At 47.0% G+C, this 13,176-nt stretch overlaps 2 protein-coding genes across 9 annotated transcripts in view; one reads left to right on the top strand and one right to left on the bottom strand.

Moving 5' to 3' along the window:
• Positions 1–6,382, bottom strand: part of LOC122369823 (DNA polymerase epsilon catalytic subunit A-like) — a 48,739-nt gene extending 42,357 nt beyond the window's left edge. The window contains exons 1-2 of one of the 2 annotated variants that reach the window (XM_043344879.1): positions 6,301–6,382; positions 3,165–3,456 (exon numbers count right to left, since the gene is read on the bottom strand). In XM_043344879.1, the coding sequence (XP_043200814.1) occupies positions 3,165–3,235 (71 nt within the window). In that variant the 5' untranslated portion in view covers positions 3,236–3,456; positions 6,301–6,382. Of the gene's footprint in view, positions 1–3,164; positions 3,457–3,956; positions 4,089–6,300 lie in introns of those variants that run through there. The other variant, XM_043344880.1, reaches the window with a different exon arrangement.
• A 358-nt stretch (positions 6,383–6,740) lies between these two features.
• LOC122369822 (39S ribosomal protein L40, mitochondrial-like) lies at positions 6,741–12,729 on the top strand. Of its 7 annotated transcripts, none has more exons than XM_043344878.1 (7): positions 6,741–6,757; positions 8,179–8,248; positions 8,553–8,645; positions 8,928–9,098; positions 11,443–11,554; positions 11,958–12,044; positions 12,464–12,729. In XM_043344878.1, exons 2-7 carry the CDS (start codon positions 8,187–8,189, stop codon positions 12,575–12,577), a joined length of 639 nt encoding a protein of 212 aa, XP_043200813.1. In that variant the 5' UTR covers positions 6,741–6,757; positions 8,179–8,186; the 3' UTR covers positions 12,578–12,729. The 7 variants fall into 7 exon arrangements, with proteins under 7 accessions (XP_043200813.1, XP_043200808.1, XP_043200809.1 ...); XM_043344873.1 differs by having other exon boundaries at positions 6,754–6,799; XM_043344874.1 differs by having other exon boundaries at positions 6,757–6,915.
• The last annotated feature ends 447 nt before the right edge of the window (positions 12,730–13,176 follow it).

Raw genomic sequence — 13,176 nt, 5'->3', positions numbered from 1 at the left:
TTTTGAGCACGCGCCACGCGCTCCCTATCAATCCGATCGAGCTGAGACCCCTCAAAGGCACGTCGCGCATCCTTGATCTATAAGTTGTGCAAATTTCACCGGGCTAGGTGCAACGGTCTGGCCTGTAGTCCACGCAAAGCACGACCAAGTCGGGACCTCGGTAACGGACAGACGCACCCTCCTCAAATAGTAATATAGAAGTGGAGTGCGATGTTTAGGGAGGTCGCATGGAGTGAAGTTTATACCAATAACAAATTAGCCTCGATTTTTATGCGTTATCGCAGTGCGCAATATAAAATAATTACAAGAACATGTGCTACTCAACGATTGCTACATCGGATTGGAGTGGTTGAATCTATAAATTGTAAGAGGTGTTACGAAGTAGAAGATAGCATTGAACACAAATTTTGGTTTTGCCCCGTTGTTCAGATTTTCTGGGAATCTATTAAAAATTGGATGCTTACAAATCGAATTATGCAAGAAGGTTCTGAATTTAATGCGAAGACTGTGCTACTGGGCCTGGGTAAGACGACCCTCTTTAATCATGTAGTTATAGTAGGTAAAATGGTTATTGGAAATAGGGAGAGGTTGAACCTGGATGAAGTGATCAGGTGGCTTTGTGCTGACCGAGAGCTGGAAAGAATGATTGCGGTGTGTAAGGGTGATCGGAAACACTTTGAGGATAAATGGGAGCGGGCGAACGAGGCGTTGATAAGCGAGTAGGAGTAGGAGTAGGTTTAGGAGTAGGGATATGCGCTTTGCACATGGCCCCCGCCCTCCCGGCCAGCCGGCGCGGTGACTGTCGGGCCGGGCCGTTGGACTGGGACACCGCCTCGCAGAAATGCGCGGCGATGCGGGGGGGGAGGGGGGCGGCCCGCCTGGGGCGCCGGGGAGGTATCCCCCAGATCTCCCCGGCCGGGGGGGGGGGGGGGTATCCCCCAGATCTCCCCGGGGTCGGGCGGTGAATGCCGGGGGTTAATCACCGCCCGGCCGGGCCAGGTGGGCTGCATAATTATAATAATGTTTTTAGTCATGTTGATGTTATGTTTTTTAATTAAGGGTATACTATGTATGAGGTGTACGTGTGTACATGTGTGTAGTGTGTGGTGTGGTGCAACGTGTGCAAAATTCCGCTACGGACACACAGCTATGTAATGTTGAAATAAAAATATAAAAAAAAAGTTCACCGTACCCTGGCCTGAGACCGTCCACGCGTAACATCACCGTACCCTGCTCCGAGATCCGTCTAAACAAACATCATGCCTTGCTCTGAAAACCGTCTGAAACATCGTACCCTATTCTGAGCTGCGTCTAAAACATCGTACCCCATTCTGAGATCCGTCTTAATTACACTGCTCTGAGGTCCATTTACACTCTACGGCCTACACGTAACGTCATCGCACCCTGTTTAATATCTGTCTACCACTACAGACCCATGTAACGTCCTTCTTCGTGTGGCCGTAAAGCGACCTGTGCCATGCCACCACCTGGGCCAGCGCCTGCAGCTGGTCCTCATCTTTCGTTCTGTCCATCATCTCCTGTGCCAGCTTCACTCCGCGATCCGCTCCATCATTCATATTTCATAACTGCCAGTCTGTTGACGTATTTGTGAACTGCGTTGTAACCTGAGATACTTTTCCATTTTTGACAGGCTTTTGCAACCATTCGAGGGCGCACTCATCCATATTATGGATGAGTGCCTATGATTCTCATAGCCGGGTGCCCGGTGCAACCATTCGAGGGCGCACTCATCCAGATTCTAGATAAGCGCGCCCTCGAATGGTTGCAAGAGCCTGTCAAAAAAATGCAAAAGTATCTCAGGTTACAACGCAGTTCACAAACTCGTCAACAGCCTGGCAGTTATGAATGATGGAGCGGATCGCGGAGTGAAGCTGACACAGATGATTGACAGAACGAAAGATGATGACCAGCTGCAGGCGCTGGTCCAGGTGGTGGCATGGCACAGGTCGCTTTACGGTCACACGAAGAAGGACCACGTGGGTCTGTAGTGGTAGACAGATATTATATATAGCAAGGTGCGATGACGTTATGTGTAGACTGTAGAGTGTAGATGGGCCTTAGAACAGTGTAAGATGTTTTAGACGGACCTCAGAGCAGTGTACGATGTTTAAGACGGATCTCAGAATAGGATACGATGTTTTAGACGAATCTCAGAGCAGGGTACGATATTTTAGACGGATCTCATAGCCGGGCACGATGCTGTTGACGGATCTCAGAGCAGTGTATGATGTTTAGGACGGATCTCAGAATGGGGTACGATGTTTTAGACGCAGCTCAGAATAGGGTACGATGTTTCAGACGGTTTTCAGAGCAAGGCATGATGTTTGTTTAGACGGATCTCGGAGCAGGGTACGGTGATGTTACGCGTGGACGGTCTCAGGTCAGGGTACGGTGAACTTAATACCCATAGCTGCAATGTAAATTTGATTCTGTTCAATCTGCGTTTATGTGGTGTGCCATTGCCGCAGACGGTTCGATCTGAAGCGAGACATTTGAAGCACTAACCTGAGACCTTTATTTGATCGCTGACTCCTAAACGAAATCAGCGGCACATGAAATCACCCACACCAAGATTGAAACTGGCATTGTCTTCTATCCGGTAGGCACGCACGCAGTCGCGCGCGCGCGCACACACACACACACTCACATATACACACACGCACAGAGGCATACGGGCACGCACGTACACAGTTTCACACGTATGTATGCGTACATAAACCCGGATTTTCATCATTGTGCAATGTGCGTGGGATCTGAGCATCACTGAGCATCGAAGAAGGTAATATTGCTACGTTGCTTACACATATTTCCCATTTTGCATTCGGAGACTACAACGCTGCACTATCATATAACACCAAAATGCAAGTAAAACTTCAGAGCACTAGCGGCAACCTTGTTTACCGGTAGTTTACTCTATAAATTGGTGTGTGAGGTTCAAATGAACCAAGGAACGGGATCCCGGTGTATCCTAAGTGAATTGGAAAACTTCGTGAAATTTGGGACACCCTAATATACATGCATGCATACACACATAAATATTAAATACACATATGCATGCATACATATATGCATGCATGCCTCCCTAAACCACTACAGCTGTACTATCAGATGAGAAATATAGAAGTAGCTTGTATTGTACTTACCAATTGTCATCCTTATCAGCTTGATACCTCCCAGTGTTCTTTTGAAATCCTTTCTGCTTCACCTGAGCCATAATAATCTGAGTACCAGTCAGCTGCTATTTCTTTACAATAATAGCAGTCTTCTTTCACAAAACTGTATATCAACAGATTATAACTCTTATGAGCATGGACTGTTGTTAACTGTCATATTCTTCAAACCTTTAAATGTTCTTGCTTCTCCAGGTCCAGATTGTCTTGTCTCAGTCGATACAAGTGTCCTCTCCAGAGCTTAAACTGCAGTACAGGTGACCAACTGGAATGATTCAGATTGAGGTTCATCAGCAATATTACTCAGTGAAATAAAATGTAGTACACCTTTAAGAAGTCTGTGTAGCCCTGCTGGTAGTATATGGTGAATGGGAGACAATATCCAAAATGATTAATACCTAGGGCACCCAAATGTATCATAGGTACCATATCATAGGTATTTAATGACTATATCAACACTACCAGACTCATGTCCCCTCAGATCAAGATAGAAAAACATTTCTGTTTAACTTGCTTTTTATCCAATCTTATTATTTTTTACCAAGCTTTAGCATTTACGGCATAGTAGATAAGCATTTGCATGTGCTTTCTTACCTCCTATTCTTATGAAGTAAATCAAAATGGTTTAAAGGTAAATGGTAAAAACTAAAAAGGTAAACTTTGGCACAAATGAGTTAAACTTTTGATGCAAATTGTGCTAAAACTTTGGCACAAAAAACAATTGCTTGCTTCAAATTTTGACACAAATAGCTTATAGCTACCTACCTGGGGCACTCGGCAATGGTGATTGGTGTAGTGCACGGATTTCTCCAGTCTGAGTCTGGGGTAACCAGTCAAGGGGCCTGGGTCCAGAATGTTATCAAATTGTATTTATTACAATGATCCAGCATGTTCTCATTCATATTAAATTAAATTTGTTCCGCTCCACATAGGTACCTACCTAATCAGTAGGCGGAACTATGGTCAAGCGTACCCATTTTCGGGAACGCATTTTCGTTCCCATGTTTGGGAACGATAAACCCAAATATGGGAACGCCATGTAGGCATTATTTAAAACAAGAAAAAGAACTGTTAAATGACGTCCAAAAAATATAAAACGATCGTGAACCGCCTGATAGTTGTCTCAATATTGTTGGGAAAGAGTTTGATATTGTAAGGCCCATCGTAGTTTCAAATCGTTCCCCTATTTCTAAAGCAGTCCATCACCCGGGCCGCGAGCCCAAATTTGGGAACGCTCTCGTACACTGGCGCTGCAAGCGTTCCTTATTATGGGAACGGCGTACCCAAAATTGGGAACGATTTCACCGACGCCTTTCAGGGGCTCTTTTCATTAAAGGAAACAGTCCACTTTCCTGAAATCAGTATTTTGCTATTGATTTATGATTTTTTATGCTCAAAATAATCATGAAATAAAATAAAACCTTTTTGTAAAAACAATTATTTTCTATATTTTAATATAGGACGAACTATATTCTATGTAAAATAATGTTTGACGCGGAAGCTTATTACGCATTGACCAATCATATTGCGTAGCTCAAACCTACGCATACTGCATTGGCTGTAAGCAGCACGCTGATTTGCTGACGATGACGTGGCTGCATTCCTGTGCAAGGCACGCATTCCTCTACAAGGCACTCTTTTCGGAACGAGAAATGGAATATCTTCGTCTATGGTGATCGTTGAGCCGTAAAAGCTCCTGATTTGTGCTAGTCTCAGCTCAAGCTACGAAACTGCTATTCCAGCTCAAAACCCCATGTTAAAAGTGAACAATTTCCTTTAACAAGCATCACGTCCAACGCCGCAAATTATTGTTAACGCAACAATCATCAGATGACCTTTCCGGCAAGACCGTTGCATGTTTCGCCCGGTCTTCTGCGCTTTTATTCCCGTCGATCTCGCAGCGGGCACGCCCCCCTCTGCAGGATTACGTAATCCACAACGCTCAGCGATGTTCAACAAGGTCTTCCATACCTATATCCACCGTCCGCGCCGAGGGTGGAGACATGTCAAGCACCTGTCTGCTAATCAACGAGAGTTGACGAGCACAAGAAGTATCCAAAAATGGGAACGCTGAATATGTTACACCCTCAAAACACCTAGTCCCAATGAAAATCTAGTTTTTTCCTTTCTTAATGAGTGTAAGTGGCAAAAGGCCTGGTAGGATGGGCACGAGGTATGATCGAAATCAGCATAAAAATTATAAATAAGCCACACAGAGCGACCTATATCAGAGAAATTCCCCCCAAACGATCATGCTTAGAAACGCCGAAGACAAAAACCACGCTCATGACGCTGCTTATAAAACAACGCTAAACAGCTAGCATCCAAATAAAATATGTCTTTCAGGGCTGATAAAATACAGCTGAATGATTTTAAACCACTGAAACTGAGTTTACAACAGTAGTTCGGTAAAATCACTGACGTTCCACGCGGTCGATCGCCCCGACACCAAAAGTCAGCAATATTACCTCGGGACTGTCCGCGTGTTCGCTTGCATATGTCAGCATCTGGTGTCGCTAGAATGAAACTTCATAACCAGGCGAAAATTATTATACTTGACCTCAAAATGTAAAAATGCTTCATTTTCCTTAAAATTGCATGTTAAATGTCGTATAACCCATATTTCCACCATTCTGTCATTTTTAAAAAATCATTAAAAATATCATTCCACGGTCAATTTCCTTGTTCCACGGTCAGATTAAAGATAACTTAATGGAGATTTAGTAGATACTTAAATCAGCGTGCACTTTTTTGAGACGTGATGCACTTTTGAGTTTTAGTGGGCGAACGGCCGAAAAATTGCCTTCCGTTCTCATAAATGGGAACGCCCGTTCCCATATTTGGGAACTCCGTTCCCAAAAATGGGAACGTTCCTATATTTGGGTACTCATGACCATAGTTCCGCCTACTGTAATAAAAATGTGAGCAGCAATTACAATTATGTGAGTCAAACTATTACAAGTGACAATGACATCAAGGCAAATATAATGCAACAACAGATCAAACAACACTTCTTCTCACAGATTAACTAGTCAAGGAAGAAGATTTCCATTTTGGCAATTATAAATCAAATATCAGAGGAATGCATTATGCAACCCATCCAACCGACCCTGTAATTATTCGCGCTGTTTATTCCAAGGCCACACACATTCGCCTTTCCGCGGAAAATGTTTGTTCCTTCTGAAAACATGGAAAAGGTTAATGTCAAGTTATGTTCTCCTTGAACAAATTGTGAATCAATTTTGTTTTTAAGATGTGAGCCAGTGCCCACAGTAAGTTGTGGGAAATTAAAATAATTTGTTTTTTTCTTCATATTTATAATAAAACTTGATGAAGAAATATAAATTTCGTTTATGACGCTCTTGCTTCAAAAATGAAGTGAAACTACTGTTCAAAAATAATATTTCGCGCTGGCTTCCATCACTCCCAAGCAGGCTCGCAAGCGTTAAAAAAAATGTCATACTCTCTCGTTGCCTAGCAACTAGCTTAAGGAAAAAATAAAAATCCTGCGCGTGAACAGTCAGAAGGGAAAATTGTCATATGTGGGTTATGCCTTGTGTAAATTGGTCTGGATTTGGTCTGGATCGTGGATGTTGATTTGGTTATAGGTTATATGCCTTGCTCGCTGATTGTGTTGCCACTCGGGGGCGACCTAAAAGTTTAAGAGGTTTGCGCAAATGTGCGGGTGGGGGGTGGGATTAATGGCATAGGTCAAGGTCTATAGGTAGGTCTTGGGCAGTGAGTTCCATACAATGATGGATCTGAGTATCTGACAGAGAAAGAGTGCTCTGTAGTGTCTGTGTGGGTGTCGGTGGGGAAAATAAACTGGCTGGAAATCCCCACCAGCCTGCACCAACCAGGCTGGAATCTACTCCAGCCTACACCAACCAGGCTGGAAATCCACGCCAGCCTGCACCAACCAGGCTAGAAATCTGCACCATCTTTCACTAACCAGGCTCAGGCTGGAAGCCCAACTGGAAAAAATGCCTCCACTACGCTGAAGTTCTCGGCGGAGGTGATGCGCCGAAATTTCGGTGCAAGGGTTTATGCGCCGAAATTATTTCACCAAGCCATGCTTCATGCGCCGAAAATTTTCAAGGCTTACTGATGGCTGCAGGCTGTAGCCACGCACTTTTCGTCGAGGGGGGGGCTGGCGTGTGTGTGTGGCTGTCTTCCAGTGACTACTGTCTACAGACGGTTGTTGGCACGGTCGACGGGATCAGGCAGACAATAGACATCAGCAGGCCATGCGGGACCGAGCACCAGCGTTCGCTATCACAAAATCTCCTGACTCACAAACTCACTGGCATGTTCCATAACGTAACCTTTATTTTGTTGCCCGGCTCTGATCAGCAGTAGTGCCCAGCCGGTGACTGACGCCTGACGGGGCCTTCAACAGGCGTGGTGCAAGCACGGCCGATGGGATCGGGCAGATACCAAGCCACGCGGGACCGATTGCCAGCGTCCGCTCGCAAACCACACGCCGGAAATACAGGAATCACAACGGTCAATACGCACACGATAGCATACGTTATCTGAACTAGGGAATCCGACAATCCATAACCTCACTCTCGACCGGTGAACTGTTCCCGCCGTGGGAGAGTCACAATCAGGTTCACTGAACATGACTTAAATACCCTGAGACGAACACGAGACAAGATAAGTGATATTTAAGATGTTTAACTCCCGAAGACATTTAATCCTCGCCGGCCGAGGGGGGGTTGGTGCCACCCCCCTGACGGTTTTTTCGCGATTTACGCCGAAGTACGCCGAAAATTTCGGCGCAAGCCGTCGATTTACGCCGAAGTACGCCGAAAATTTTCGGCGCAAACGCCCAACTACGCTCGAGTTCTCGACGAAAGCGTGCATTTTTTCCAGTCGGGGCTGGAAGTCTGCACCAACCTGCAGCAAACACCACTAATGTGCCAGCTGTGGTCTCTCTAAGTCTCTAGTTTATATGATTTACAGTTTTGCTTGACTGTTTCAGATCCTACCATGGCACTCTCTCTGGGGCTGTCAACAGTGCAGAGGCTGGCAGCTAATGTCCTGGATATGAGGTTTGTGCATAGGCTGGTCTTTTTGCTTACGTATTATATGATTATATTTGTGGTATTGTGGATATCTTGTTTGAATGTGTGTGGTAATGTGGATATGTGGATATCTTGTTTGAATGGGCTTTGTTCCATTTTGCTTCGCTCATCCTTCCAATTCATTTACTTGAATTCATTTTTTTAATTTATTCATTCACATACATTGTTCATGGGTTATCAAGGCACAGCAGCTTAACATGTTTGTGGTCTGTGTACGCTATGTGTGATGTGTGTTTTCTGATGCTCACTCCCTCATGTGTGGATGGTGCAGCCTTTCGCGGAGCCTGTGTGCTCTAACCATCTCCACGAGGAAGGACATCAGCACCTCTTCTGCAGCTGCCATCGCTGTATCACACCCACTCTGGTAGGTGGGCATGGTCCAGACAATATGGTTGTTAGGTAAATTACTAGCTAAGAAAGCTTGGGTTTCTCTATTTTACTATGAGAATGCAATGCTGGTGTACCATCACTTTGAAACATTTGTGTGGAAGCATCAAGGGATGCATAAATGGAGAGAAACGTGTTCAATATCTCCCAAACTTTTTGTCCTTCAAGCTTAGCCACTTGTTTTAATAGTTTGTGGGTGCGATGGATGGGTTACGTTACACTGTGCGTACACACCGTCTGACCGTGTGTCCGACCTCAGTGCGGAGCCTCTGAAGAAGAAGAAGCGTATCGACCCGGCGGTGGTGCGCGCGCGGGAGGAGCGGCGCCGACGTAAGCTGGAGAAGGCCATCCGCCGGCTGGAGAAGAGCTCCCGCCAGCTGAAACCTCTGGCCGAGATGGAGCTTCCGCGCGAGGTGCGCGCCGAACTGAGGTGAGACCCGGGACGATCGGTGGGGGGAGGGATGGGGGGTTAAGGTCCGGGGGAGGGATGAGGCAGTCTGCTGACTGAGGCAGTCACAGCCTTCGAGCTCACGAAGGCTGTGAAATTATCTGGAGGGGACCGTCGATGAAGCATGACTGCCGACTGGGACCGATCAGTGAGCTCCTTGGAAAGGGATACCAGCAGTCAAAACCATCAGGGTACAGTTGCAATATTATGGTGCATAACTGATAGATAGATAGATAGATGTATTCGAACAAGATCCATTATAAAACAATGGCTTTTCACAAGTTCACGTAAGCGAATTAAAACATTGTGGACACGGCGAAACAGACATACCAGCTGGCAGCTACAATCACGCACATGATGAAGTCAGGTATACCCTACTGCGACTTAACAGCGCGTCTGACTGCAGAACGGAACCCGCACGTTCCGGGCTCCACACCGACACTGTTCAGTAGCCCTACTCCTCGGTAGCACAGCCGTCTCCTCCCTGCCTCAGTTCGGATAGTCGGGAGTGTGTACAGGCTGGCCTGCCTCGTGTTATGGCTGTGGCGCTGATCAGTCCGCAGACCAATAGTCGCCATGATGCTTTCAGGCTGCCCTGAAACTATAACCCGCTCGACCGCACACAGTGTGATATATCACAAGCTGTTCAGCAGTGAGCCACTGCAGTTGTTCCAGGGACTGAGATACATGGTCATATCGCCTCTTGCCCGTCACTACTCGAACGCAGAAGTTGACAAGTTTTTGTACACGTCGAAGCTGCGTCATGCCACACGAACCATACACTGACAAACAATACCGTAACACAGAAAGGACAAGTGCCTCGACAATGGATTTCAGTGTCACTCTTGGGATCACGTGACGTGCATGAGTCAGAGCAATAAGAATGCCCGTGCACTTTCTAGTTACATTGTCGATGTGCGTTTCATAGTTGAGATGGCGGTCAACGTAAACACCCAGGTTCTTGGCGGCTCGCGACTCAGCAACAACAGTGCCACAAAAGTGAAGGGAGACTAAGGGCAGGTCGCGCAGCATCGCTGGTGTACCTAATACGACCATTTGTGTCTTAGCTGTGTTAAGCATCATGCCGTTAGCACAAAACCACTGATACATACGGTGTAAGGCGTTCTCCATACAGGCCACCATTCGCTGCACGTCACGTTTCTTTCCGCTGACCAACAGCTGTGTATCGTCTGCATACTGGACAATTGTTACATCATCTGAGACACTGAGGCTGAGGTCGTTGGCATACAACATGTACATGACGCATGATAGCGCTCCGCCTTGAAAAACACCAATGTTATTTTCTCGTGAGCGCGACAGTACGTTCCGTCCTTTACCGGCACACAGCCTAACCTGCTGAGTGTGATCAGACAAATAACTGCTGAACCATTTCGTGTCAATGCCATACAGTGCAAGTTTTCGAAGTAAATTTTGATGTGGCACTACATCAAAACATTTGGACAAATCCAATAAGACCAAAATTGATATGTTGCCGTTTTCCATTGCGTGAAGAACCCTATCAGTTATTACGTGAAGCGCGGTTTCTGTAGACCGCTGCTTCCTGTAACCGTGTTGGGCATCAGCAAGAAGATGATTTTCTTCTAAGTACGTTGTTAATTGGGTCTGAACAGTGCGTTCTACGAGCTTCATAATAGCCGGAAGAATAGAAATGGGGCGTGTATCGGACGGCTTGGTTGTAACCTTTCCTTTAGGGATAGGTGTCACCAGCGCATGTTTCCACGCTCGTGGGACCACACCAGAGATCAAACTGAAGTTGACAACATCTAGTAACGCATGTCTTACGCCGTGGAAAAACTTCTGCAACATGCTCACACTAATGCCATCGTCTCCAGTTGAATTGGACGGTTTCATAGATAGAAGCACGGTATATAGCGTGTCTGCGTCCACCGTTTCCACACAAAAAGAGCATGTTGACACTCGCGGGAGCCGGGTAGGCACGTTTGCGGTCGGAGGTGGCACACTAGCAGCAGTGGTAGGCCCCACTGACACGTAATAGTCATTCAGTGCGTCAGCGGTTATGCTCGGTATCTCGCACTGCTGCTTTTTCGAGCCAATTACAGGTCGTAACACTCGCCACAGCCCACCGCGATCACCACGCGCGATCTCCCTCTCGTACCGCTCTCGACTCTCTCTACGCACAGCCGAGCGGCACTGGCGGTTCAGCTGCTTATACTCGGCGCGGCCGCCCGCGCTCAGTACTAAACTCAGTACTAAACCATCACATTTATTCAGTAAGCAGCATCGTTACCTTCCCGCCACCCTCCCCATACTCTCCGTGTCTGACGCTGCCCTCTGTCCCCTCCAGCGAGCGTCGCCGGCCGGCCCGGCCGCTCACCACTGAGGAGGCCAATGAGAGGTTCGATCTGATGAAGGAGTGGACCCGCCACCGGCGCGAACAGCACGTGGCAGATGTGGCGGTAAGGACGGCTGGAGGGAGCGAGCGGCGAGCGTTGGTACCGGTGCAGTTGAACTTTTTGTGACGCTGAGTGGGGACGTTTAGCGTCATTGTCAATCCAGTGCTGCAATGGAAGCTGGTCGGTGGGATGTGATATTTCAATATGTTTAAGCCACCTGAAGATAATTTAATATCATGTATAACAAGAGCATAAGCTGCTTATTTTCGGAGCTGCATAAAAAATGACTGCTTATGTAGCTTATTTTGACATCAATAAAACAATAAACACATAGAAGACGTTTGGTACCATCCTCTTCTTTCCCTAAAGAATATAATAGTTAGATACTTAGCAGTAAATCTACAAGATAGGTATAGGTATGTTTAACGTTGGTGTGCCCTAACCTATTGGCCTTGTGTCTCTGCAGGTGTTACGGCGGATCCAGGAATCCCGAGCCAAGGCGCTCAGGGAACTCCGAGCAGAGTCGTTCCAGCTCTACTGCGCTGCCATCGAGGTCAGTGCGCTTGGACCTCCTGTCCCGCCGTGATTGCAGCCTCGAACGGCCCGCTCCGGACCCTGTATCTTTGTGTATGTGTCTGTATAGTGTGTAGCCTATGTCCATTGTTCATGTGCCAATGTTGTCTGTGTCTATGCCCCCTGGCTGTGTGTCTGTGTCCGTGTATCTTTGTTCGGTATGTCCGTGTCCATGTTGCCGCTGCCGCTACCAGCTCATCAACCTGTCGGTGTTCGATTTATTGTACACATGCGCCCGCGTTCTAAGCCCGTGTGTCTGTGTTGGTGCATCTCTGTCTTTGTGTGCCTGTTTCCGACCTTGCATGTGTTCCTATGTCCGTATCCTTCGTATGTGTGTTTCTAAGTGTTTGTTTCGTCCCCGTTTACTCGCCTGATAATCTCCCCGCTATCCGTCCCCAGGAGGACCCCGACCTGGTACCGTGGGCGCACAGCGGACCCACGCTGACGCCACCCATCGACGGCTACGACGCGCCCGACGGCGACTATGTGGACACAACGCGACGCTGGGAGTGACCGTCGAATCAGGCTAGTTCGGGGAGAGAGGGGGACCGTCGAATCCGGCTAGTTCGGGAGAGAGGGGGCGCGGCGGTCCCGCGGAGCCGACCGGGCCGTGCTGTACTGTGTGGTGTGACATTATGATTGTGAATACAGTGGAATGTGGATCATTGTGGTGTCTTGGGAAACATTGTGGACCAATGAAATGTCGCGATGGACATATGTGGATAGACAGGGGACATATCTTCATGTGAATGATCTCAAACATTGGCTATTCCACATTTTGGTGTGCTAGTTTCTTGTTCTGAAACTACCACAGGGTAAAATATTGGAATTATTTGAACGGTGAATCTGGGTTTTCGTAAATAAGAAACGCCATAGTATCTATTTTGAACAGGCCCCAGCAATCCCTAAGGTTAGCTTGCATTCATTCCGGCCTTCATTTTGGTATGGACCAGGAAGTAAACATCGTACATCACTTCGTTAACCGTATTCAATCACCCAGGAAGTTAACGCTGCTCAAACAGCATTGACTGATAGGGTAACCTGCTGCTTAGTTGTGTGCTGATTGTTCTGTTGATATTGTAGTGCAAGCGTAGCCCTCCACGCGCCACGAA

This window comes from Amphibalanus amphitrite, unplaced genomic scaffold, assembly GCF_019059575.1.
Source record: "Amphibalanus amphitrite isolate SeventyFive unplaced genomic scaffold, NRLGWU_Aamphi_draft 001076F_arrow, whole genome shotgun sequence".
Classification (NCBI taxonomy): Eukaryota; Metazoa; Arthropoda; class Thecostraca; order Balanomorpha; family Balanidae; genus Amphibalanus; species Amphibalanus amphitrite.
The sequence above is the reverse complement of the archived record's forward strand: the minus strand, read 5'-3'. Positions and strand labels throughout refer to the sequence as shown.

Bases quoted from the DNA above. Each gene is read 5' to 3' on its own strand.
- LOC122369822 (XM_043344878.1), top strand. From the start codon at position 8,187: ATGGCACTCTCTCTGGGGCTGTCAACAGTGCAGAGGCTGGCAGCTAAT. The intron at 8,646-8,927 runs GTAGGTGGGCAT...GTCCGACCTCAG, and splicing joins GCTGTATCACACCCACTCTG to TGCGGAGCCTCTGAAGAAGA. The intron at 12,045-12,463 runs GTCAGTGCGCTT...ATCCGTCCCCAG, and splicing joins TCTACTGCGCTGCCATCGAG to GAGGACCCCGACCTGGTACC.